The sequence below is a fragment of the Salmo salar genome, chromosome 09, assembly GCF_965601325.2.
Source record: "Salmo salar chromosome 09, fSalSal1, whole genome shotgun sequence".
Classification (NCBI taxonomy): domain Eukaryota; kingdom Metazoa; phylum Chordata; class Actinopteri; order Salmoniformes; family Salmonidae; genus Salmo; species Salmo salar.
In genome coordinates, this window is record NC_138299.1 from 81,963,448 (window position 1) to 81,986,966 (window position 23,519).

The 23,519-nt window shown below is 45.3% G+C and overlaps 2 protein-coding genes across 2 annotated transcripts in view; both read left to right on the top strand.

Annotated features, from left to right (window-relative positions):
- LOC106611928 (alpha-1A adrenergic receptor) overlaps positions 1-2,314 on the top strand; it is a 32,651-nt gene extending 30,337 nt beyond the window's left edge. Inside the window, exon 3 of the mRNA XM_014212601.3 lies at positions 108-2,314. Within this exon, the coding sequence (XP_014068076.1) occupies positions 108-522 (415 nt within the window). The 3' untranslated portion in view covers positions 523-2,314. The remainder of the gene's footprint in view (positions 1-107) is intronic.
- Positions 2,315-2,526: 212 nt separating this feature from the next.
- On the top strand, positions 2,527-8,449 carry LOC106611929 (octopamine receptor beta-2R). Its single transcript, XM_082955968.1, has one exon. It carries the CDS (start codon positions 4,237-4,239, stop codon positions 5,452-5,454), a length of 1,218 nt encoding a protein of 405 aa, XP_082812094.1. The 5' UTR covers positions 2,527-4,236; the 3' UTR covers positions 5,455-8,449.
- Positions 8,450-23,519: the final 15,070 nt, after the last annotated feature.

Genomic DNA, 23,519 nt, shown 5'->3' on the forward strand with positions numbered 1-23,519 from the left:
ATGATGTTAGAGTATGTACATTGTGTCTGTAATTGTGGAAACAAAAGACACATTTCAATGGATAATGTTTTTTAATTAAACATTTTCCCGCACCTCCCCAACCTTAGATGCCAGTGTCACTATAGAAGTCGCCCAGGCTGGCGGGCTTCCAACTACCGCACCTCCCACTTCAACTCCTCTGGCCACTCACGGAAGAACTCTGCAGAGTCTGGCTACTCACGGAAGAACTCTGCCTGCCTCAACGGGAGCCAGCGCACCCTGCCCTCCTCAGCCAGCCCCAGCCCCAGCTACCTGCCGTCCTGCGCAGAGGGGGAGACCCTCTCCACCTGCTGGGCCTCTGCCGCCTCCAGGCCCTCCTCTATGCTGCCTGGAAGTCCTGCTGACTGCCAGCTGTGGACACTGAGGGGGGGTGTGGGGTGTGGAGGGACTCAGAGGGAGATGTCTCACAGGAAGTCCAGCCAGGGGGTGTTCTCGTTCCCATGTGGGGAGCATGGAGGGGACATACCTGAGGATAAGGTTTGACTGTCTGGGAGTCTTACAGTCATCAGTTGTTGTTAAATGATTCCTGATGGGGATTTAAATCATGTTCAGTACCTGATTGATGAGGGGGAGTGATGTATGGTTCCATTTACTGTCAGTGATTCAAGTCAAGTCAAACTGTCAATGGTTTTGTATCGTTGGCATGGAAAATGGTTGAAGGAGTAGAGATGGTGCTACAGTGGCCTCTGCTGTATGTTAGCAGGTATTACTGAGCATCAGGCTCAGTCCAGCATCTGTTCAATGGAATAGTGTCAGATAGAAATGACTACAGATGAAGCTGTCTTGTATTTCTCAGAGACATGATCAAGGCCAGTAGTGAAGCAATGGGATAAACCACATGAACTGTACTTTATGGATTTGACCATAGCAGACCAATGCATGCATCTGTATCAAGGCTGTACATACAGGGAGATTCTCGTTTGGGCCAAAGACCGTCCTCCGTCCTCTCTCCTCCGTGACCCAGAAACCGATAAGTTGTTTAATGTTGGAGGAGAGTGTTAATTCGTTAGTGGGAGAACGGAAGAGTGTCTTCCCCTCCTCAATGGCCACCTTTCATCAAGGATACTCATGTGTATCCTAACGCGGAAGAGTTTTGAAATCTGCCACACCCCCTTTGAATCAGCTTTTATGTCAGAGGAGAAAAAAAATGAACACATTTAAAAATAATATGCTACTTATTGTTTTATCTATAAATGTCTTGAACAACGAATTTAATTTGTTTTGAGCACTTTACACGTGTTTGGGGGCTCCACCTGTGTAAATGTAATTTTCCTAATGATGCGCAAGTGGAGAAGGACCGTCTCATTTCAAGCAACTGTGTTTTCATCCACGTTCACTCTCCTCGCCGACTCTCCTGAATTAACTTTGACCTTTTTCAAAAAGAGGCGAGAGAGGACGGAGGAGAGAGGACGGAGGAGAGAGGACGCAGGAGGTGAGCAAATCTAAGTGATAAAAGGCCACAGTATTGGCCCTAGGACTGGGAGAGACTACACTACCTTGAGACTATCTGTAGAACTGCACCCTAATCTGTCATTCCTTCTCTTTCAGCTGGTCTGATCTGTAAATGTTTCTGGTCTCCTGGGGCTGTGGTCATTCTCTTTCAGCTGGTCTGATCTGTGAATGTTTCTGGTCTCCTGGAGCTGTGGTCATTCTCTTTCAGTTGGTCTGATCTGTGAATGTTTCTGGTCTCCTGGGGCTGTGGTCATTCTTTTTCAGTTGGTCTGATCTGTGAATGTTTCTGGTCTGTGGTCATTCTCTTTCAGCTGGTCTGATCTGTGAATGTTTCTGGTCTCCTGGAGCTGTGGTCATTCTCTTTCAGTTGGTCTGATCTGTGAATGTTTCTGGTCTCCTGGGGCTGTGGTCATTCTCTTTCAGCTGGTCTGATCTGTGAATGTTTCTGGTCTCCTGGAGCTGTGGTCATTCTCTTTCAGTTGGTCTGATCTGTGAATGTTTCTGGTCTGTGGTCATTCTCTTTCAGCTGGTCTGATCTGTGAATGTTTCTGGTCTCCTGGAGCTGTGGTCATTCTCTTTCAGTTGGTCTGATCTGTGAATGTTTCTGGTCTCCTGGGGCTGTGGTCATTCTCTTTCAGTTGGTCTGATCTGTGAATGTTTCTGGTCTGTGGTCATTCTCTTTAAGTTGGCCTGATCTGTGAATGTTTCTGGTGTGTGGTCAGTCGGAGAATGGTGCTATATGTAAAGAGCAGATGATCACATTTCTGTTAATGTCACTCATTGTCTTTATGGTGTGTTTGCTTAAATAAAGTATAACCTGGTTTATCCTGTGTAGTAATCATATGGACAAACATCTAGTGGGTAAATAAAGTCTAACCTGGTTTATCCTGTGTAGTAATCATATGGACAAACATCTAGTGGGTAAATAAAGTATGACCTGGTTTATCCAGTGTAGTTATCATATGGGCAAATATCTGGTGGGTAAATAAATTCTAGCCTGGTTTATCCGGTGTAGTAATCATATGGACAAACATCTAGTGGGTAAATAAAGTCTACCCTGGTTTATCCGGTGTAGTAATCATATGGACAAACATCTAGTGGGTAAATAAAGTCTAACCTGGTTTATCTGGTGTAGTAATCATATGGACAAACATCTAGTGGGTAAATAAAGTCTAACCTGGTTTATCCTGTGTAGTAATCATATGGACAAACATCTAGTTGGTAAATAAAGTATAACCTGGTTTATCCAGTGTAGTAATCATATGGACAAACATCTGTTGGGTAAATAAAGTCTAACCTGGTTTATCCAGTGTAGTAATCATGTGGACAAACATCTAGTGGATAAATAAAGTATAACCTGGTTTATCCGGTGTAGTAATCATATGGACAAACATCTAGTGGGTAAATAAAGTATGACCTGGTTTATCCGGTGTAGTAATCATATGGACAAACATCTAGTGGGTAAATAAAGTATAACCTGGTTTATCTGGTGTAGTAATCATATGGACAAACATCTAGTGGGTAAATAAAGTATGACCTGGTTTATCTGGTGTAGTAATCATATGGACAAACATCTAGTGGGTAAATAAAGTATGACCTGGTTTATCCGGTGTAGTAATCATATGGACAAACATCTAGTGGGTAAATAAAGTATAACCTGGTTTATCTGGTGTAGTAATCATATGGACAAACATCTAGTGGGTAAATAAAGTCTACCCTGGTTTATCCGGTGTAGTAATCATATGGACAAACATCTAGTGGGTAAATAAAGTCTAACCTGGTTTATCTGGTGTAGTAATCATATGGACAAACATCTAGTGGGTATGAAAAGGTGTGTAGATGACATTGTGTTTTGATTTGAGAGAAGAAAAAAAACACTGCTATGGTTACACTTGCTACCCCATCGATGACAAATCTGATACACTCTGTAAATAAATATATTTCAAAATATTCCTCAAACTGTCAGTTATATGTCGAATATAAAATATTGTCTGTTGCCTACTTAGATTAAGGATTCGCAAGGAGTGGTGTGATGGTACAAACAGACTGGTATCCAGGCACATTTTCAATACTGTCATGATCCCTTTTATTTACAGACATAATAGGCCATAGGGCAATGATGCATTCTGCACTAAGCAGTGATCAAACAGTCCTGAGTGACAGGGGTTGGGAGCAAACAGTGGGCAGTAACAGGAACACATCCAAAGAGCAGAGAGAGAGAAAGAGAGAGAGAGAGAGAGAGATCGAGATCGAGATAGATAGAGAGAGATAGAGATAGAGAGAGAGAGAGAGAGAGAGAAAGTTGATGGTTGTGATAGCGCTGGATCGATCAGGCCTCATCTGGAAGAGCCATATGAAGCCATAGCTACCTAGTCTTCGCATTCATGCCCAGTTACCCCTTGACACCCAAATGCATGCTGGTTAATGATTGACATTGACCACCCATGGCTGGAGACGCACAGCTGGGAGATGTAGAGACAAACAGCACAGAGAGGGGACAAGGCAGTCCCTATGATAAAGGAAGAGAGAGAGCGTAGTCGGACTGTTAGACTCCAACCGAAAGCTATAGATCAAGCGCTCAAACTAAGAGGCTTTTATCTATTAACTAAGGGATTAAATCTTCAGCTAAGTCAGGATACATTGAGTTTATATATTTAGTGGGGCATATGGCTGAAAGCCTCTTGTGATTGTAGTTATCAGTCTAATTCATTTACACCTTCTGGGTTCTCAATAATTGGCCTGTCGATGTGGATGGCTGGCGTTCTCTCTCATGGTGTTCTACTCTCTGGGTCCAACTCTTCCACCACAGACTACATCAACCTCACTGATACTGGGGGGCACAACGAGAGCACCTCAGCCCTGCTCCGGAGCACCGCCTTCAAAGTGTGTGTGCTCTGCGTCCTCATCCCCATACCGGTATTTGCCATACTGGGCAATCTCCTCATCGTGGCTTCTGTCGGACGCTTCCGGAACATCCAGATGCCCACCAACTCCTTCATTGTCTCTTTAGCAATGGCGGACCTCCTGGTTGCTGTGCTGGTGATGCCGTTCAGCCTGGTGCGCTCTGTGGACACCTGGTGGTTTGGACGGAACTTCTGTGTGGCCCACTTCCTTTTGGACATGACCCTGTGCACTTCCTCCATCTTCAACCTCAGCTGTGTGGCATTGGACCGGTACGTGGCAGTGTGCGACCCACTTCACTACCCCACCCGTATGTCTCCAAGACGGGTCACTATGCTCCTCCTGCTCTCCTGGCTGCTCCCCCTCCTCATCTCCTCCCTCTGCGTCTCCCTCAGCATGTACTATTTGACGCCCCCTACTGGGTACAGGGGCACCCAGCAGGAAAGCCCAACCTGTGTGGCCCAGATCCACACACCCTATGCTGTGGCTGACTCTACGGTGTGTTTCTTCATTCCTGTTGTGTTCATGCTGTTTGCCTATGGGAGGATCTTTATGGTGGCTCAGAGGCAGGCCAGGTGGATCCATGCCATGGAGAACCATTCAGGGCAGCTCCACATGGACCAGAACCCTACCAGGGAAGATCCAGCACGGCCAGACCCAGCCAGGCCAGACCCAGCCAGATCAGATCCAGCCAGGCGAGTCCAGGCTAGGTTGGGAGGCTTCTCCATCAGAAAGGAGAACAAGGCTGCAAGGACCCTGGGTTTGATCATGGGGGTGTTCCTAATGTGCTGGCTCCCCTACTTCAGTATCAACATAGCCTTTCCTCTGTGGGGAGACAGGATCAGCCCCATAGTCCTGGAGGCCTCTATGTGGCTGGGCTATGCTAACTCATCTCTGAATCCTTTTATTTATGCCTTCTTCAATAAAGACTTTCGCCATGCGTTTGTGGCCATCTTGGGTTGTGAGATACTAGGCAGGCAGATCAGGGGATGTTTGGTGTCTACTCAGGAGATCAGTAGGCAGGTACATACTGTAGTTACCTTGGAAACCATCTCAAAATGACTGCCGGAGTGCAGGTAGATTCCTTTTATTAAACAGAAAATGTATTGGTTACATACACATATTTAGCAGATGTTATTGTGGGTGTAGCTAAATGCTTGTGTTCCTAGCAACAGTGCAGTAGTGTCTGACATCTCACAACAATACACAAATCTAAAAGTAAAAGAATGGGATATATAAATATTAGGACGAGCAATGTCGGAGTGGCATTGACAGTAGAATAGAGTACAGTATATACATATGAGATGAGTAAAGCAGTATGTAAACATTATTAAAGTGACTAGTGTTCCATTATTAAAGTGGCCAGTGATTCAATTTCTATATATAGAGAGCAGCAGCCTCTAAGGTGCAGGGTTGAGTAGCTGGGTGGTAGCTGGCTAGTGATGGCTATTTATCAGTCTGATGGCCTTGAGATAGAAGCAATTTTTCAGTCTCTCGGTCCCAGCTTTGATGCACCTGTACTGACCTTGCCTTCTGGATGATTGCGGAGTGAACAGGCCGTGGCTCGGGTGGTTGATGTCCTTGATGATCTTTTTGGCCTTCGCTGTTGCGCCTTCTTCACCACAGTGTCTGTGTGGGTGGACCAATTCAGATTGTCAGTGATGTGTACACCAAGGAACTTGAAGCTTTCCACCTTCTCCACTGCGGTCCTGTCAATGTGAATAGGGGTGTGCTCCCTCTGCTGTTTCCTGAAGTCCACGATCAGCTCCTTCATTTTGTTGACGTTGAGGGAGAGGTTATTTTCCTGGCACCACTCTGCCATGGCCCTCAACTCCTCCCTGTAGGCTGTCTCATCATTGTTGGTAATCAGGCCTACTACTGTTGTTTCGTCTGCAAACTTGATGATAGAGTGATTGAGTTGGAGGCGTGCATGGCCACGCAGTCATGGGTGAACAGGGAGTACAGGAGAGGGCTGAGCACGCACCCTTGTGTGGCCCCTGTGTTGAGGATCAGCGAAGTGGAGGTGTTGTTTCCTACCTTCACCACCTGGGGGGCGGCCGTCAGGAAGTCCAGGGCCCAGTTGCACAGGGCAGGGTTCAGACCCAGGGCCCCGAGCTTAATGATGAGCTTGGAGGTTACTATGGGGTTGAAGGCAGAGCTATAGTCAATGAACAGCATTCTGACTTAGGTATTTTTCTTGTCCAGATGGGATAGGGCAGTGTGCAGTGCGATGGCAATTGCATCGTCTGTGGATCTATTGGGGCGGTAAGCAAATTGAAGTGCGTCTCAGGTGTGATCCTTAATTATCCTCTCAAAGCACATCATGATGACAGAATTGAGAGATACGGGGTGATAGTCATTTAGTTCAGTTACCTTTACTTTCTTGGGTACAGGAACAATGGTGGACATCTTGAAGCAAGTGGGGACAGCAGACTGGGATAGAGAGAGATTGAATATGTCCGTAAAACTCCAGTCACTTGTTCTGCGCATGCTCTGAGGATGCGGATAGGGATGCTGTCTGGGCCTGCAGTCTTGCGAGTGTTAACACGCTTAAATGTCTTACTCACGTCAGCCACGGAAAACGAGAGTGGGCTGGGAGCGGGCTGCGTCGGTGGCACTGTGTTATCCTCAAAGCGGGTGAAGAAGGTATTTAGCTTGTCTGGGAGCAAGACGTCGGTGACTGCGATGTGGCTGGTTTTCCCTTTGTAATCCGTGATTGTCTGTAGACCCTACCACATGCGTCTTGTGTCTGAACTGTTGAATCGCGACTCCACTTTGTCTCTGTACTGACTTTTTGCCTGTTTGATTGCCTTATGGAAGGAATAACTACACTGTTTGTATTCAACCATATCCCCAGTCACCTTGCCATGGTTAAATGCGGTGGTCCGTGCTTTCAGATTTGCTCGAATGCTGCCATCGATCCACGGTTTCTGGTTTGGGTATGTTTTAATAGTCACCATGGGAACAACCTACCCTGTACACTTCCTGATGAACTCAGTCACAGTGTCCGTGTATACGTCTATGTTATTCTCAGAGGCTACCCGGAACATATCCCAGTCTGCATGATCAAGACAATCTTGAAGCATGGATTCTGGTTGGTCAGACCAGCATTGAATAGAGTTTAGCACGTGTACTTCCTGTTCGAGTTTCTGCCTATAGAGAAGGGGGGAGCAAAATGGAGTCATGATCTGATTTGCTGAAGGGAGGGTGGGGAGGGCCTTGTAGGCATAGGCATTTCGAAAAGGCGAGTAGCAGTGATCTAGTGTTTTTCCTAAGCGAGTACTACAGTCAATGTGTTGATAGAACTTTGGTAGGGATTTCCCTAAATTTGCTTTGTTAAAGAAAGGTGCATGTTTTAAGATCTGACAAGTCTCCCATTTCACTCCCTCTCTGTCTCTTTGTGCTGGTTTGTTGAAATGAACCTGTAGCTATATCATTGTTTCTTTCACTGAATAAAAGAGGAAATAATATGGTGTCAAGATATTCTCTTTATCCTCACTGTCATGAGATTGTTATCATTTCAAGGTGTCAGTGCTTGCAGTGTCATTGCGTTGTCAGGGTGACAGAGTAGTTAACCAGGCTATGTGGGAGCCAGCTACGTAACACAATGTTTCTTTCACCCTATCAGGATCAGGAAGAGAAAGAGAAAGCTTCTACAGGGGCAGATGTCTTTATGCAACACTCACTCCTATTTGTAATAGGACCATATTACCACAATTTAAAGGGGAACCTGAAGCCTATGACATCATTTGGAGTGACATTATCCTCTATGGGCTAGGTGGGACGCTTGCGTCCCACCTACTCAACAGCCAGTTGAATCCTGTGGCGCGTTATTCAAATACCTTAGATATGATATTACTTCAATTTTTCAAAAATATGACTATTTTACACCATTTTAAAGATAAGACTCTCGTTAATCTAACCACACTGTCCGATTTCAAAAAGGCTTTACAACGAAAGCAAAACATTAGATTATGTCAGCAGAGTACCGAGCCAGAAATAATCAGACACCCATTTTTCAAGCTAGCATATAATGTCACATAAACCCAAACCACAGCTAAATGTAGCACTAACCTTTGATGATCTTCATCAGATGACAACCCTAGGACATTATGTTATACAATACATGCATGTTTTGTTCAATCAAGTTCATATTTATATCAAAAACCAGCTTTTTACATTAGCATGTGACTAGCATGTGACTAGCATTCACACCGAACACTGCCGGTGAATTTACTAAATTACTCACGATAAATGTTCACAAAAAGCATAACAATTATTTTAAGAATTATAGATACAGAACTCCTCTATGCACTCGATATGTCCGATTTTAAAATAGCTTTTCGGTGAAAGCACATTTTGCAATATTCTCAGTAGATAGCCCGGCATCACAGGGCTAGCTATTTAGACACCCAGCAGGTTTAGCACTCATCAAAATCAGATTTACTATAAGAAAAATGTTATTACCTTTGTTGTCTTCATCAGAATGCACTCCCAGGACTTCTACTTCAATAACAAATGTTGGTTTGGTCCAAAATAATCCATCGTTATATCCAAACAGCGGCGTTTTGTTCGTGCGTTCTAGACACTATCCTAAAGGGTAAATAAGGGTGACGAGCATGGCGCAATTCGTGACAAAATCATTCTAAATATTCCCTTACCGTACTTCGAAGCATGTCAACCGCTGTTTAAAATCAATTTTTATGCCATTTTTCTCTTAAAAAAGCGATAATATTCCAACCGGGAATCTGCGTTTAGATAAACAGACAAAGGAAAAGAAAGCATTCGGTCGAAGCGGGCATGCGCCTAAGCCCATAGTACTCTGAGTGGCCACTTGCCAAAAGCGATAAAGTGTTTCAGCCAGAGCCTGCCTCGATATCGTTCAACTTTTTCCCGGGCTCTGAGACCCTATGGAAGAGGTAGGAAGTGTCACGTTATTGCACAGATCCTGAGTCTTCAATAAAAAGAGCCAAGATGAAACACTACTTCTCAGACAGGCCACTTCCTGCTTGAAATCTTCTCAGGTTTTGGCCTGCCATAGGAGTTCTGTTATACTCACAGACACCATTCAAACAGTTTTAGAAACTTTAGGGTGTTTTCTATCCAAAGCCAATAATTATATGCATATTCTACTTACTGGGCAGGAGTAGTAACCAGATTAAATCGGGTACGTTTTTTATCCAGCCGTGTCAATACTGCCCCCTAGCCCTAACAGGTTAAACTTCACAATCCTATATTTTATATTATTTCAATCTGTTCTGTCCAAGGTACAATTCTACTTATTGCTGAATGAACAATGGAGTTTATTTTATGGCTGCTTTTGAAATCATTGACTTCAATCAAATTGTATACACACCTGAGACATGTTTGTAAAGCAACAGATGGTCACTTTGGTGAGAAACAGTTCTCCATCTGACTTGGCCTATGTTCAGTAGAGGGTGAATTACCTCTGTCACTGACCAACATCTTAGCACACTGCCAGTGATTGTGGCACCATTATCAATGTTTATGGTTCTATGTGTGTGGTTGGTTGATGGTGTACACTATTTAAAGGAGCAGAGTGGCATCTCACCTCATCTTCATCAATTAGCTGCTGCTTCCATCGCTAAGCTGCCAGGCTTACACTGCGAGATACGAGATCCACGATGAATTCCTTAAGCACATTGGTAAGAAACTAGCTGTCTCCTACTATTCTATATGGCATCTGAAAGCAGTACAAAGGAATATGGTGACGATATTGTTGAAAAAGGCAGCAAAAAGCTTCCGATTTTTTCATACTTCTCATTTTGTATTCAAGAGAGAGTGAGAGAGAGAGAAAGAGAGAGAGGGTGAGAGAGAGAAAAAGAGAGAGAGATGTTATTGCCACATGCCAGGTGATGATTAACCATCCTGTGTATTCAAAGCATCCCGTATGACTGTACCATTGTATAATCTTCAACAATTCTATTTTAGCCAACACTATAAACTGTATGATGACTTCTTACCATCTTCTCTCTCCTACCTTCCACCCAGTGTTTTGCTGCCAGTGGAGAGAATGGAACAGTGGAATCAGCAAGAGGATCTATCTAACCCTTCTCTACCCACAACAACTGGGTGCTGCCTTAAAGAATAAACTTTGCTATAAAACCTGACCCAATCCTTATGTTCATTTTTACCTTGTATGTCAAGTCAGATATTGACAATATGCTTGTAAACCAGTGGTGAAAATGACATTGAATATCAATCTCACTATAAGCCCAACACACCAGATATAACTGATCACAATCATCAATCAAGAAGATTAGATGAATCAGGTACAAATCCTGGTCAAAGCTGGTATAATGTACAGTAGGTTCAATGACTGTATTGTAGGCCAGTTGTGTTCATTAAGTATGTACTGTATGTAACACATATTTTTGGAACATTTTGCAAGTAAGCCAACAGTAGTGAAGAGGGCACGGCAAAACCTATTCCCTCTCAGGAGACTGAAAGTATTTGGCATGGGTCCTCAGATCCTTGTGAAGACACAACAGTGGTAGACCTGATCGCTGACAACGATGAGACAGCCTATAGGGAGGAGGTCAGAAACCTGGCCGTGTGGTGCCAGGATAACAACCTCTCCCTCAACGTGATCAAGACAAAGGAGATGATTGTGGACTACTGGAAAAGGAGGACCAATCTCGCCCGCATTCTCATCGATGGGGCTGTAGTGGAGCAGGTTGAGAGCTTCAAGTTTCTTGTTCACATCACCAACAAACTATCATGGTGCAAATACATCAAGAAAGACGTAAAGAGGGCACGACAAAGCCTATTACCCCTCAGGAGACTGAAAAGATTTGGCGTGGGTCCTCAGATCCTCAAAAGGTTTTACAGCTGCAACATCGAGAGCATGCTGACTGGTTGCGTCACTGCCTGGTATGGCAACTGCTCGGCCTCCGACCGCAAGGCACTACAGAGGGTAGTGGATACGGCCCAGTACATCAGGGCCAAGATTCCTGCCATCCAGCACCTCTATACCAAGCGGTGTCAGAGGGCCTTAAAAATTGTCAAAGACTCCAGCCACCCTGGACATAGACTGTTCTCTCTGCTACCGCACGGCAAGCGGTACCGGAGTGCCAAGTCTAGGTCCAAGAGACTTCTAAACAGCTTCTACCCCCAAGCCATAAGACTCCTGAACATCCAATCAAATGGCTACCCAGACTATTTGCATTGCCCCCCCACCCCCACCCCTTCTACACTGCTGCTACTCTATGTTATTATCTATGCATAGTCACTTAATAACCCTACCTACATGTACATATTACCGCAATTACCTCGACACCGGTGCCCCCGCACATTGACTCTGTACCGGTACCCCTGTATATAGCCCTCCTATTGTTATTTACTGCTGCTCTTTAATCATTTGTTATTCTTATCTCTTACATTTTTTGGTATGTTCTTAAAACTGCATTGTTGGTTAAGGGCGTGAAAGTAAGCATTTCACTGTAAGGTCTACACCTGTTGTATTCGGCGCATGTAACAAATCCATTTGATTTGATAGTTCATGCCTTAGGACCTCCATCAATGTCATTGTGGAGGAAAAGTAGGCCACCATTTTTGTCAGGACTTACTGGGATTTTGAGGTTGAGAAATCTGGGCTGTGAGAAATACCTAACAATCCAGATGTTGCAGGAATTCATTATATTTCTTGATCACTTGCTGCTGGACACTTGGTGAGATATCAACATCTATATTGGGATAACAACATTATTTTACAAAGTATCTTGAGAGATTGACAAAATCGTATCTGCCATCAGTGTGCATATTCAATCTCTTCATCATTTATAATTGTAGTATTTATAAGGATCCACAATTAGCAGATGCCTATAGGCTACTCTTCCTGGGGTCCAAACAGGAAACAACACAACAAATAAAATATAGCATATACACTACCGTTCAAAAGTTTGGGGTCACTTAGAAATGTCCTTGTTTTTGAAAGAAAAGCACATTTTCTGTCCATTAAAATAACATCAAATTTATCAGAAATACAGTGTAGACATTGTTAATGTTGTAAATGACTATTGTAGCTGGAAACGGCAGATTTTTTATGGAATATCTTCATTGGCGTACAGAGGTCCATTATCAGCAACCATCACTCCTGTGTTCCAATGGCACGTTGTGTTAGCTAATCCAAGTTTATCATTTTAAAAGGCTAAGTTATCATTAGAAAACCCTTTTGCAATTATGTTAGCACAGCTGAAAACTGTTGTTCTGATTAAAGAAGCAATAAAACTGGCCTTCTTTAGACTAGTTGAGTATCTGGAGCATCAGCATTTGTGGGTTCGATTACAGGCTCAAAATGGCCAGAAACAAAGAACTTTCTTCTGAAACTCCTCAGTCTATACTTGTTCTGAGAAATGAAGGCTATTCCATGCGAAAAATTGTCAAGAAACGGAAGTTCTCGTACAACACTGTGTACTACTCCCCTTACAGATCAGCGCAAACTGGCTCTAACCAGAATAGAAAGAGAAGTGGGAGGCCCCGGTGCACAACAGAGCAAAAGGACAAGTGCATTAGAGTGTCTAGTTTGAGAAACATACGACTCACAAGTCCTCAACTGGCAGCTTCATTAAATAGTACCCGCAAAACACCAGTCTCAATGTCAACAGTAAAGAGGCGACTGCGGGATACTGGCCTTTCAGGCAGAGTTCCTCTGTCCAGTGTCTGTGTTCTTTTGCCCATCTTAATCTTTTCTTTTTATTGGCCAGTCTGAGATATGGCTTTTTCTTTCCAACTCTGCCTAGAAGGCCAGCATCCCGCAGTAACCTCTTCAGTGTTGACGTTGAGACTGTTTTTTTGCTGGTACTATTTAATGAAGCTATCTGTCCGGCTGGACCTAGCTATCTAGCTGGCCGGACCAAGCTATCTGGATGGCCTTAGCTTTCAGGCCAGTCTGTCGGCCGGACCAATCTATCTGGCCGGCTGGACCTGACCGGATAGCTACGTCTGGCCTACCATATAGCTAAGTCCGGCCGGCCAGACAGCTTGGCCAGCCAGATAGCTAGGTCCGGCCAGATAGCTAGATCTGGCCAGCCGGACATATTTATCTGGCTGGCTGGACTTAGCTATCTGGCAGGCCGGCCGGACAAAGCTATCTGGCCAACCGGAATCGGCCCACTGGGACATCTTGGGCATTTTCCTGATCATTGGGTCAGACTCGGAAGCTCTCTTCTCGACTGACAATGCAGGTTCTTTCTCCTCATTTTTGTCAGGATCAATTTCAAGTTTACTATCAATCAACTGCATTTGTATCTCCTGTACTTGACCCAAAGGTGAAAGTACTTGACTTGTATTTCGCAGCCGGTTCGGGTATGCACCTCACGCCCTTCTTTCTGCCCCGCTTCTTCTCACCATCATAACTCTCCCTTGCCCTGTCCTCTGACAAGATGACTTCCATCTCCATGTGGGACTTCAGGAAACTTAGTATCGAGCCACCCGTTGCTGGAAACATAAGGAGCGTATCTTTTAAATTAGCGAGGGGGGAAAAGGGTAGCATTTGTAGCACAATGGGTACTGTATCCACACAAATACGTTTTGAAAAACTGAGCATCAGGCAGACATATGATACCTCCTCCCCAGTTACTCTCCCATTTTCTGGAGCATAGTATTACAATAAATATAATGGAAATGTTCTCTCAGATCATGGCATTTTTCCATGGGATTGCAATAGTCTGGGCTGCTTTGTCTGTACTACTTCTAATTGTATGGGTGGCATATGAGAACTATGTGCTTTCAAATAAACATCATTGAACATCATCATTGAACATTCCCATGGCGTCATTGAGTTTGTATTGAATACTAAACATTCAATGCCTGTGGTACACCCAATATTGCCACCAGTCCATGTATGTCCATTCTTGTAATCCCAATTCTGTGGTCTGGGAATATGTACCACCTGAACCAGAACCTGACTCCCACTAATAAGTAATACATTACAGTTACCTCTATGGCCTCAGACAATGTATTCATTAGCATTGACTTGAATGCATATGCAGCACAAAGTAATGATGTTGTTACTATAGAAACTATACAAATAACTACAGTTTCTTCTACTTTCAGATTCCCAGATGTAACAAATGAGTCGGTCTGAGTGAGGAAACAGCACCCTAAACCCCATACTATACACCTCCTATAAACAGCCCCCTATACCCCATACTATATACCTTCTATAAACAGCCCTTATACACCAGACAATACACCCTCCTATAAAAAGCCCTCAATGCCACATACTATACACCTCCTATAAACAGCCCCCTTTACAAAATACCATACACCTCCTATAAAATGCCCCCTATACCACATACTATACAACCCTCCTATAAACAGCCCCCTATACCCCAGACTAGACACCTCCTATAAACAGCCCTAAACCCCATACTATACACCTCCTACAAACAGCCCCCTATACCCCATACTATACACCTCCTATAAAAACAGTCCCCTATACCACATACTACAAACCTTCTATAAACAGACCCCTATATCCCATACTATACTTGTTTGGATTTTCGTTATTTAGCCCTCCAAAAAGGCTCACCAGGAAGCACACAATGTCATGACTCGTGTTTTGTCCTTAATTTTATTTTAAATCAAATGACCACAGGTCATAAACCTGAAATACAACAAACAAGTAATGACAATATATTATTCAGATATATTATTTAGTATAATAATAATAATACATCAAAATAAGCCTGCAACACCATCAAAGATGTGGCGAATTTGGCTTAAAACAGCGCCGACTACATCACCCAGAATGCCCAGCGCCAGAGGAGCATGCGCACAGTGACTCTGCCGTCACAGGTTGCTATGGACGCTGTCACAGGACACAGAACCCATGCCACCACATGCCTCGTCCAAAGGATTTACACAGAAACGCAACATAATGCGGCATTCCACCATGGATCACCGAACCAAACCACCGCTATCACCACCGCCACCAGAAACCAGCAGAGTGCTCCGAACAATCAGCACAATGCAAATGGCTGATAATAATAGCCTAATGCTATATAGCATCTGGGTCGCTGAGCTACCGCACCCAGCGAGCTACAAGTTACTCCCGGCCAACTAACACCAACACAGTGAGGTAAACGTTCAGTGCACAAACATATAAGTGACTTAAACATCAATGCTAGACTGAGTAGTTCGCAGTTACATACCAACGGGCTGTGTGCTCCTGATGATTGTCTACGGGGAAGTGATTACCAGGTGCTGTAATTTAAGTCTCTAGTGAAGCTACGCATTCGCACATAACGTAACATATTTGAGCATCTAAGAAACTTAAAGAAATCACTCATTCCCCATTTAATTGAACACATCAGACCCATTTGCTTCTCTTTTATCTATTTATATATATATTGTTTTCTTTTCCTGAGTGAGCTAGAAATCTCAACACCTCCCACTTGGCCGACTGATCGAAGATCCAAGGAGGGCACAGTCTCTTGAGTCTCTCAGTGAGAATTTCAAACTAAAGTCCAGTCTTTGTAGGCATTTACAAACATGTATTAACTAAGGAGGTAGGCTCCACCACCTTTCCTCCTACTGAGTGTAGGTTTGCCCTCAAAGCACTCAGTTGCCTCCCAGGGTTACCCGCTAGCTAAGCAAAGAACACAGAGTCACAGTCTTTGGGTACCCATGGCGAGGACTTATCTTACCTCCTCTTGGTCTTCAGCAGGAATCAAGATCACCAACCTCCTCACATCCCTGCGAATGACGATTTTCGTGTGCATGGTAGAGTCCTTGCTCCGGGCCCTGGGAACCATGGGAGCAGGAAGACCCATGCAGGTTGTTATGTCCGCATCCCGGACAACCCCCTTCTCGTCTGGATATGTTGTAGCAACCCGGCCGAGCCGGAACTGCCCCCTCAGAGCGTTCTGTTCTGCAATCCAGACTACGTCTCCAACCTTGATACTTCTCTCTGCTCGGTGCCACTTGTGTCGTATGAACAAGTTTGGTCCTGCCAGTTCGCTCCATTTCTTCCAGAACCTGTCGACTCCAGCCTGGACAGCACTCAGCCTGCGCCAAGAGCGGGTTTCCATGTCGATTCCGTGTATGTCACCTCCCTGTCCGGTGCGCCCCAGGATAAGCGAGTTGGGGGTCAAGTACTCCACTGAGTCCTCTTGTTCCTGTGCCCTGGCGTCGATGGGTCGCTCATTAGTCAAGTTGGCTGCAGAGTAGAGAAGGGTCTGGAACTCCCCCCAGGTGTAGCAGCCAGTTGTTCCGCCAAGACTGTTAACCTCTTGGGGCTAGGTGGGACGCTAGCGTGCCACCCGTGGTGCACTCCATCAACAGCAGGTGCATTTCAAGAGCGGCAAATTTGAATCCAAATAAATGTCAAAATTCAAATTTTTCAAAAATACAACTATGTTACACCATTTGAAAGATAAACATCTCCTTAATCTAACCACGTTTTACGATTTCAAAAAGGTTTTACGGCGAAAGCATAAATTTAGAGTATGTTAGGACAGTACATTTACAAGAGTTGTGTGTAATGTTTTGTCAAGTCAAAGACAGGGTCACCAAAACCATAAAACCAGCTAAAATGATACACTAACCTTTTACAATCTCCATCAGATGACACTCCTAGGACATTATGTTAGACAATGCATGCATTTTTAGTTCTATCAAGTTCATATTTATATACAAAAACAGCGTTTTACTATGGCATTGATGTTGAGGAAATCGTTTCCCTCCAATAACCGGCAGTCAAGTCAGCGTCACAAATTAAATAATTAAAATTAGAAAACATTGGTAAAATATTATATTGTCATTTAAAGAATTATAGATTTACATCTTTTGAACGCAATCAACTTGCCAGATTTAAAAATAACCTTACTGGGAAATCACACTTTGCAATAATCTGAGCACTGTGCCCAGAAAAATACGCGTTGCGATACAGACTAGACGTCATGTTGGGGAGATCTAAAATCGAAAATACTATGTAAATAATCCATTACCTTTGATTCTCTTCATCAGATGTCACTTCCAGGTATCACAGGTCCATAACGAATGTAGTTTTGTTCAAAAAAGCTCATCATTTATGTCCAAAAATCTCCGTCTCGTTAGCACATGATGTAAGCCAGCCGGACTTCTCGTCATGAACGAGGGGAAAAAATATATTTCCGTTCGTTCAAACATGTCAAACGTTGTATAGCATAAATCATTAGGGCCTTTTTTAACCAGAACATGAATAATATTCAAGGTGGACGAATGCATAGCCTTTTATAACGTATTGGAACGAGGGTACCCAACATGAAGTAGCGCGCCAGGTGTCTAATGGGACATCACCGTTCCATGGCTCTTGTTCGGTCAGATCTCCCTCCAGAAGACTCAAAACACTTTGTAAAGGCTGGTGACATCTAGTGGAAGCAATAGGAAGTGCCAAAATATTCCTAAACCCCTGTGTTTTTCAATGGGATAGGTTTAAACTCAATACAACACATCAGGTATCCACTTCCTGTCAGAAAATGTCTCAGGGTTTTGCCTGCCAAATGAGTTCTGTTATACTCACAGACACCATTCAAACAGTTTTGGAAACTTTAGAGTGTTTTCTATCCATATATAATAAGTATATGCATATTCTAGTTACTGGGTAGGATTAGTAACCAGATTAAATCGGGTACATTTTTTTTATCCAGACGTGCAAATGCTGCCCCCTAGACCCAACAGGTTAAGAGCTCTTTTAAGGAGCTTAACAGCTGTCTCTGCTGCTCCATTCCTGTGTGGCGAGTCTGCAGGATGAAAGTCCCATTGCCACTCTGTGCTATTTCTGGCAGACTTGTCTTCAACAAAAGCCTTCTGCAAACAGGCCAGGTGCTTGTGTAGCTCTCTCACAGCAGGCCTGGCTCCCAAGAAGTTTGTGCCTCTGTCTGACCATAGCTTTTTGGGATGCCCCCTTAGAGCAGTGAACCGGGAGTAGGCCTGAAGAAAGCTCTCAGAAGACTGGTCATCGATGAGATCAGCATGGACGGCTCTGGAAGTCATGCAGCAATACACGACTCCCCAGACCTTTTTCTTGGTTCTTTTCTTAACAGCGTCCCTCACTTCAAAGGGTCCAAAGAGGTCTAGTGTAGTATACTCGAATGGGTTCGCTCTACTGGTACGTTCCTGAGGAAGAGCGCTCATCACTTGCCGGCAGAGCCGGGCTCTTTGCTTCTTGCAAGTGATGCACCTGTTGACCACCTTCTTCACTGTCCTCCGACCTTGCACAACCCAGGCCTTTCTTTTAGTGTGCAGCAGTGTGGCAGCCACCCCTTCATGATTCGCTTCGTGAGCTTCCCTCGCAAGCAAGGCCCCCAGCCACGACCGGAACGGGATTAAAGGTACAGCGGTTCCGTCTTCATTCCAAGACTGGACTCTACCACCACAAAGTAAGAGTCCATTGTTGTCATCTTTCATCACAACAAGGCGGTTTAAGGTCGTATCCTGAAAGTTCACGCCGTCTTGGGCTGCAAGGGCTAGGTCTTGGAAAGCTGCTGTTCTCTCTCCCACAGACAGCCTGGGCCCCCTCACCTCCCAGTTTGCTGAGCTCGAGGCTTGGTAGCTTGTCCTCAGCCAGGATTCTGCCGCTCTTCGAACCCAGGCGATTGTTCCACACAATTTAGACAAGCTATTGAATCGTTCGGGCCCAACAAGGCGCACTAGAGCTACACCCCAGGGCTTCCTCTTTGGCCTCTCTACTGCTGGAATTGGACCTTGGTCTTTCATCTGCGGTCGCGGTGCGGAGTCTTGCAAGTCTGCCCCAACATCAGTATTGCTGGGGCCTGACAATTTTTCTGCCTGAGACCTGGTGACTACAGCTGAGAACGCTCTTCTCTGCAACCTTTTAACGTCATCAGCCACGCTGGTCACTATCTCACTGGCCGTCTTCACAGGCCACTCAGCCTCAGGCCAACTCAGGAACTCTGGGCCTTGTTGCCACTCTGACCCTTCATCGAGTTCCTCAGGAGTTGCTCCCCTTGTGATGATGTCTGCTATGTTCAGGTTGCCCTCAATCCACCTCCAGTCTTCCACTGGTCCAGCCTTCTGGATCTCTCCGATGCGGTTAGCGAAGAAAGTTTGGTAGCCATAGCTATCCTTGTGAATTGCTCCCAGGATTGTTTGGCTATCCACGAAGTGGACCCAGCGTGCGACCTTGATGCGGCAGTGCTTTACAAGGTATTTTCTCAGGCGGATCGAAAAGACAGCACCACATACCTCTGCCTTAATCACGTCTCCTTTCTGGTTGAGAGGGGTAAGCTTTGCTTTTGACTCAACCAGCCTTACTACGACCCCATTCTGCGTCTCCCAACGGAGATAGAGCACCACGCCGTAGGAAGCCTCACTCCCATCTGAAAACGTGACTCCCATTGGATGGCCTATGGCTCCAGTTGGTGTGAGGCTTCTTTCGAACCTGATCTGGGCAAGTCTCACATATTCTTCGAGGAGTCTTATGGAAGCCTCTCGTAGTTTTGGTGAGAGTGGGTCATCCCAAGTGTCCTTAACTGGACTGCTTATACTCGCTTCTTGGTAAGCTTCTCTCACAAGCATAACCCCTTTCTGCTTTGCGGGTGTGGCAAGACCAATGGGGTCGTAGAATCCAGCGATCTGGCTTAGCAGCATCCGACGGGTCAATGGGTTTGGAGTTTTACCCCTGACTTCCTCTTCGCGCAAATCAACTCCTGTTCTCATCTTTCCTCTCTTCTTTGAGAAATTTACAGAGGTCATCACACGAAGTTTGTCGGTCTCTGGTTCATAGCCGACTCCAAGTGCTTTGCTCTCTTCGTCCCGCATCTGGTTGGGTAACACCAGCGTTTTGGGCACACTCACAGTTGTCTTACTGATACTGGCATCAGTTGTGGTTGCGGACCTCCCACTTTGACCTGATAAGACCCATGGCTTAAGGGAGAAGCCTCCAGCCTTTAAGATCTTTTCCACTCCTTTGGTGATTTTCTCCAGTATCTGCAAGTCATTGTGGGACGTCAAGATGTCATCCACATAACTATCTTCTACCACAACTCTGCGCTCCTCAACCATGTCTGCAAACTGGGGCAGGTTGGCTGTTTCTCTCATTGCCACCTGGGCGATACAACCAGCAGGTTTATCGCCAATGTTGACCCTGACGACAGCAAAGACTTCGATCACCTCCTCAGGATTGTCTCTCCAGAGGAATCTATGGAGGTGTACTTCTTTGTCTTCTAGCCAGACAGAGTTGTACATTTTTTTCACATCGCCCAGTGCGGCGTACAACCCAGTCCTGAATCTCAGAAGCACGCCCCTTATCTGATTTAGGACATCAGGACCCTTGTACAGTAGGTCATTTAAACTTATTCCCATGAATTCTTGGCTACTGTTCCAGACAATTCTTACAGGGGTAGTTTTTGAGTGAGGATTAGGAGCAACTAAATGACTGATATACCACTTAGGTCCCTTCCAGCTATCGATTTCCTCCTGGGTGACTTTAACGGCAGCCCCTCTTGAGACCATATCGTGGATTTGCTCTCTGTACGCAGCCTTCCATTCCGGCTCCCTCTCCAGTCGTTTCTCAGTGTTTAAAAAGGTCGCTTCCACTGCACGTCGATTGTCAGGCAGTGTTGTGGGGTCTCCTTTCCACGGGTAAGCTGCGTCCCAGTGAGGGGAGTCGCTGTGCTTGTCAGCTTGCACGTAGGTCAGACATTCCTTTATTTTCTCCAAGTCTCTTTCCTCTCCTAGGGTCATTTCCTTGCCTCCAGGGGGGCACCTACCGCATCTGCAGCCACCACACTGAGGATCACAGGCGGCGCCAATACTGTCCCACTTAAACCATTCAAAAACTTCTTTGTTGGTAGTTGCAGTGTTTCGGAGGATTGCGTCGTCTTCTTCCACCGAAACTCCACTGGGTCCTCCCGTCTTCACGAGAATCTCTTTGTACGCCCTTGAAGCTGTTCTCATTGACCTAGCGAAATGTGTTTCAGACCTGTGCACTGCTAGGTCTATCACTTCAAAGAGGTCAGGATGCGTTCCACCAACAGTCTTCCCAAGGGGACCATCCCAGAGGACGAGGTCTCCAACTACTCTGACTGGCTGTGGGACAAGGCGACCCTCTCTGTGGCTAATCAACAGGTCGATCTTTTCGGGCCGGACCAAGTCCCTGAGTTGAACATTTGGAAAGAACTTCTGCAGTTGCTGTGGCGTGACAGCTTGGTTCACCTTCGCAACATCTTCCAAGCCGTAACAGAGGAGTTTGTGCTCTGCTATTGTACCTCTGGGAGTTTTTACTCTCAGCCTCAGGGTATACTTCATGGTAGTAATGGTTTTCTCCATCCCTCCAACACCTTGGACAATCAACTTAATGTTCTCACCATTTAGCTTGAGACGCTGTGCTGCTTTATTAGAGATATAATTAGTATCTGAAGCGAAGCGAGATCAATCAACGTACCGACTAGCTGGCCAGAGTTTGTCGTCACATCCAGTAGCATCATTATGACAGGGCACTCTTTTGGCTCACAACCAATGCTAGCACACACTTTTGTCGTGATCTTATTTGAAAAGGCTTCTTTGAACTCTGCTCGCACCTCTGGAGAAAGTTTGTCAAGGAGCTCCTCCTGTTTGTTGGTTAGTCCAAGCCCCCTTTTCCCCAATTTTGCGTCGCTCTGCTCTCCGCTCTTTTCCTCTTTCTTCTTGATCTGTGACTTTGGACAGAGCAAGTAATTGTGGTCTGAAGAGCCCTCTTTCTGACAGTCATCCTTTGAGCATAGATACTTTTGTGTGCAGCCGCCATCGTCACCATGAAGGCGCAAGCACTTAAAGCATGCTCCTGCTCTCCTAAGCTGAGCCTTCTTGCCTGTCAGATTGAGCTTCTTGAAGACCTTGCAGGCGAACAGCCTACCTCCATGCTCGTTGTCTCCACATGTGATGCATGAGCTTGGTTGAGCGCCCTTTAGGGTGTTTCCTGATGTGGCTCTGGTGAATGCCCTCCTTTCTTTTTTCTTCTCGCTCGACCTCTCAGTATTGTCCGCCGGGCTAGGCTGTAGCTGGTCTAGCTCCTCAAGAATGTCCTCCTGCTTCTTCAAGTATTGCAGTAGACAGTCAAAGTGGTTGCGTGGTGAAAACCCGCTTCCAGGGTCATTTTTGTGTGTTATCCACTTTTCTTTCAGGGAGTCAGGAAGCTTACTTTCAATCGACTGCACAACCACTCGGTTCTTCACAGCATCTTCCTCCCCTAAGACTTGTAGGTCACGAAGAGCTCTCTCCACGGCTTGAATCAGTTCAATTGTCTTCCTCGGATGGTTTCCTTCGATGGGGCAAAGTCCTTGCACTTCTTGTGCAATCAGCAGCACTATTTTTGGCTTATTTCCGTACTTGTTGTCCAGGAGCCTGAACACGTCGTTGGCGGATCCACAGCTGGACAATACGAGGTCCCTCTTGACTTTTTCATCTAGGCTTCCCAAGAGATGGAATTTTCTCACATTTTCCAATCCATGAGGGTTTCCCAGACGTTGCAAGTCCTCCCATTCAGCTTTCCAGCGGTAGTAATCCCTCATATTACCAGCAAACATGGGCAAGCGTGCACATTCTAGGCTGATCTGGGGCCTGTAGTTGTAAGTCCCAACTGGCTCCTCCTGCTCCACAATTTTCACTTTTCCCAGTTTCCCTTCGTCGTCGGATTGAGAACCGCCTATCCATGCCCACTCATCCCACAGTTTTTCACACCTTTTCTTCAACTTCCGGATCTGGTCCTTTGACTCTGTTGCCTTGGACCGAGGGATCAAATCTTTCCACTCATCCAATCCTCGTTCGAAGTTGTTGATCTCCCGTTCCAGGTTCCTATGAATCAATTCACATTCCCTCCTGGTCATATGGTGGTGATCGGTGTCCTCGGCCTGGTCCACGGCTGATCCAGCCTCTTCAGTGAGGGTGGTAATCTACGCCTCAGCGAACCTTGTCCAGAATCTGATCAGGATGACTTGTTCAGTTTCATCAAACTTACAGTCACATTCTGCTGTTTTTCCGTCAATGTTTTCCGCCTTCTTTTTGGCTTCATCCTCGTCCACTTCTCTCAGGGCCGTGGCATACTCAAACCCTGCATCTCTGACTCTGGAGTGATCCACTTTAAAGTTCCTCCACTCACTTTTCATTTCACATTCCCCCAG

Coding starts and splice junctions, on each gene's coding strand:
- LOC106611929 (XM_082955968.1), top strand. CDS start 4,237: ATGTGGATGGCTGGCGTTCTCTCTCATGGTGTTCTACTCTCTGGGTCC.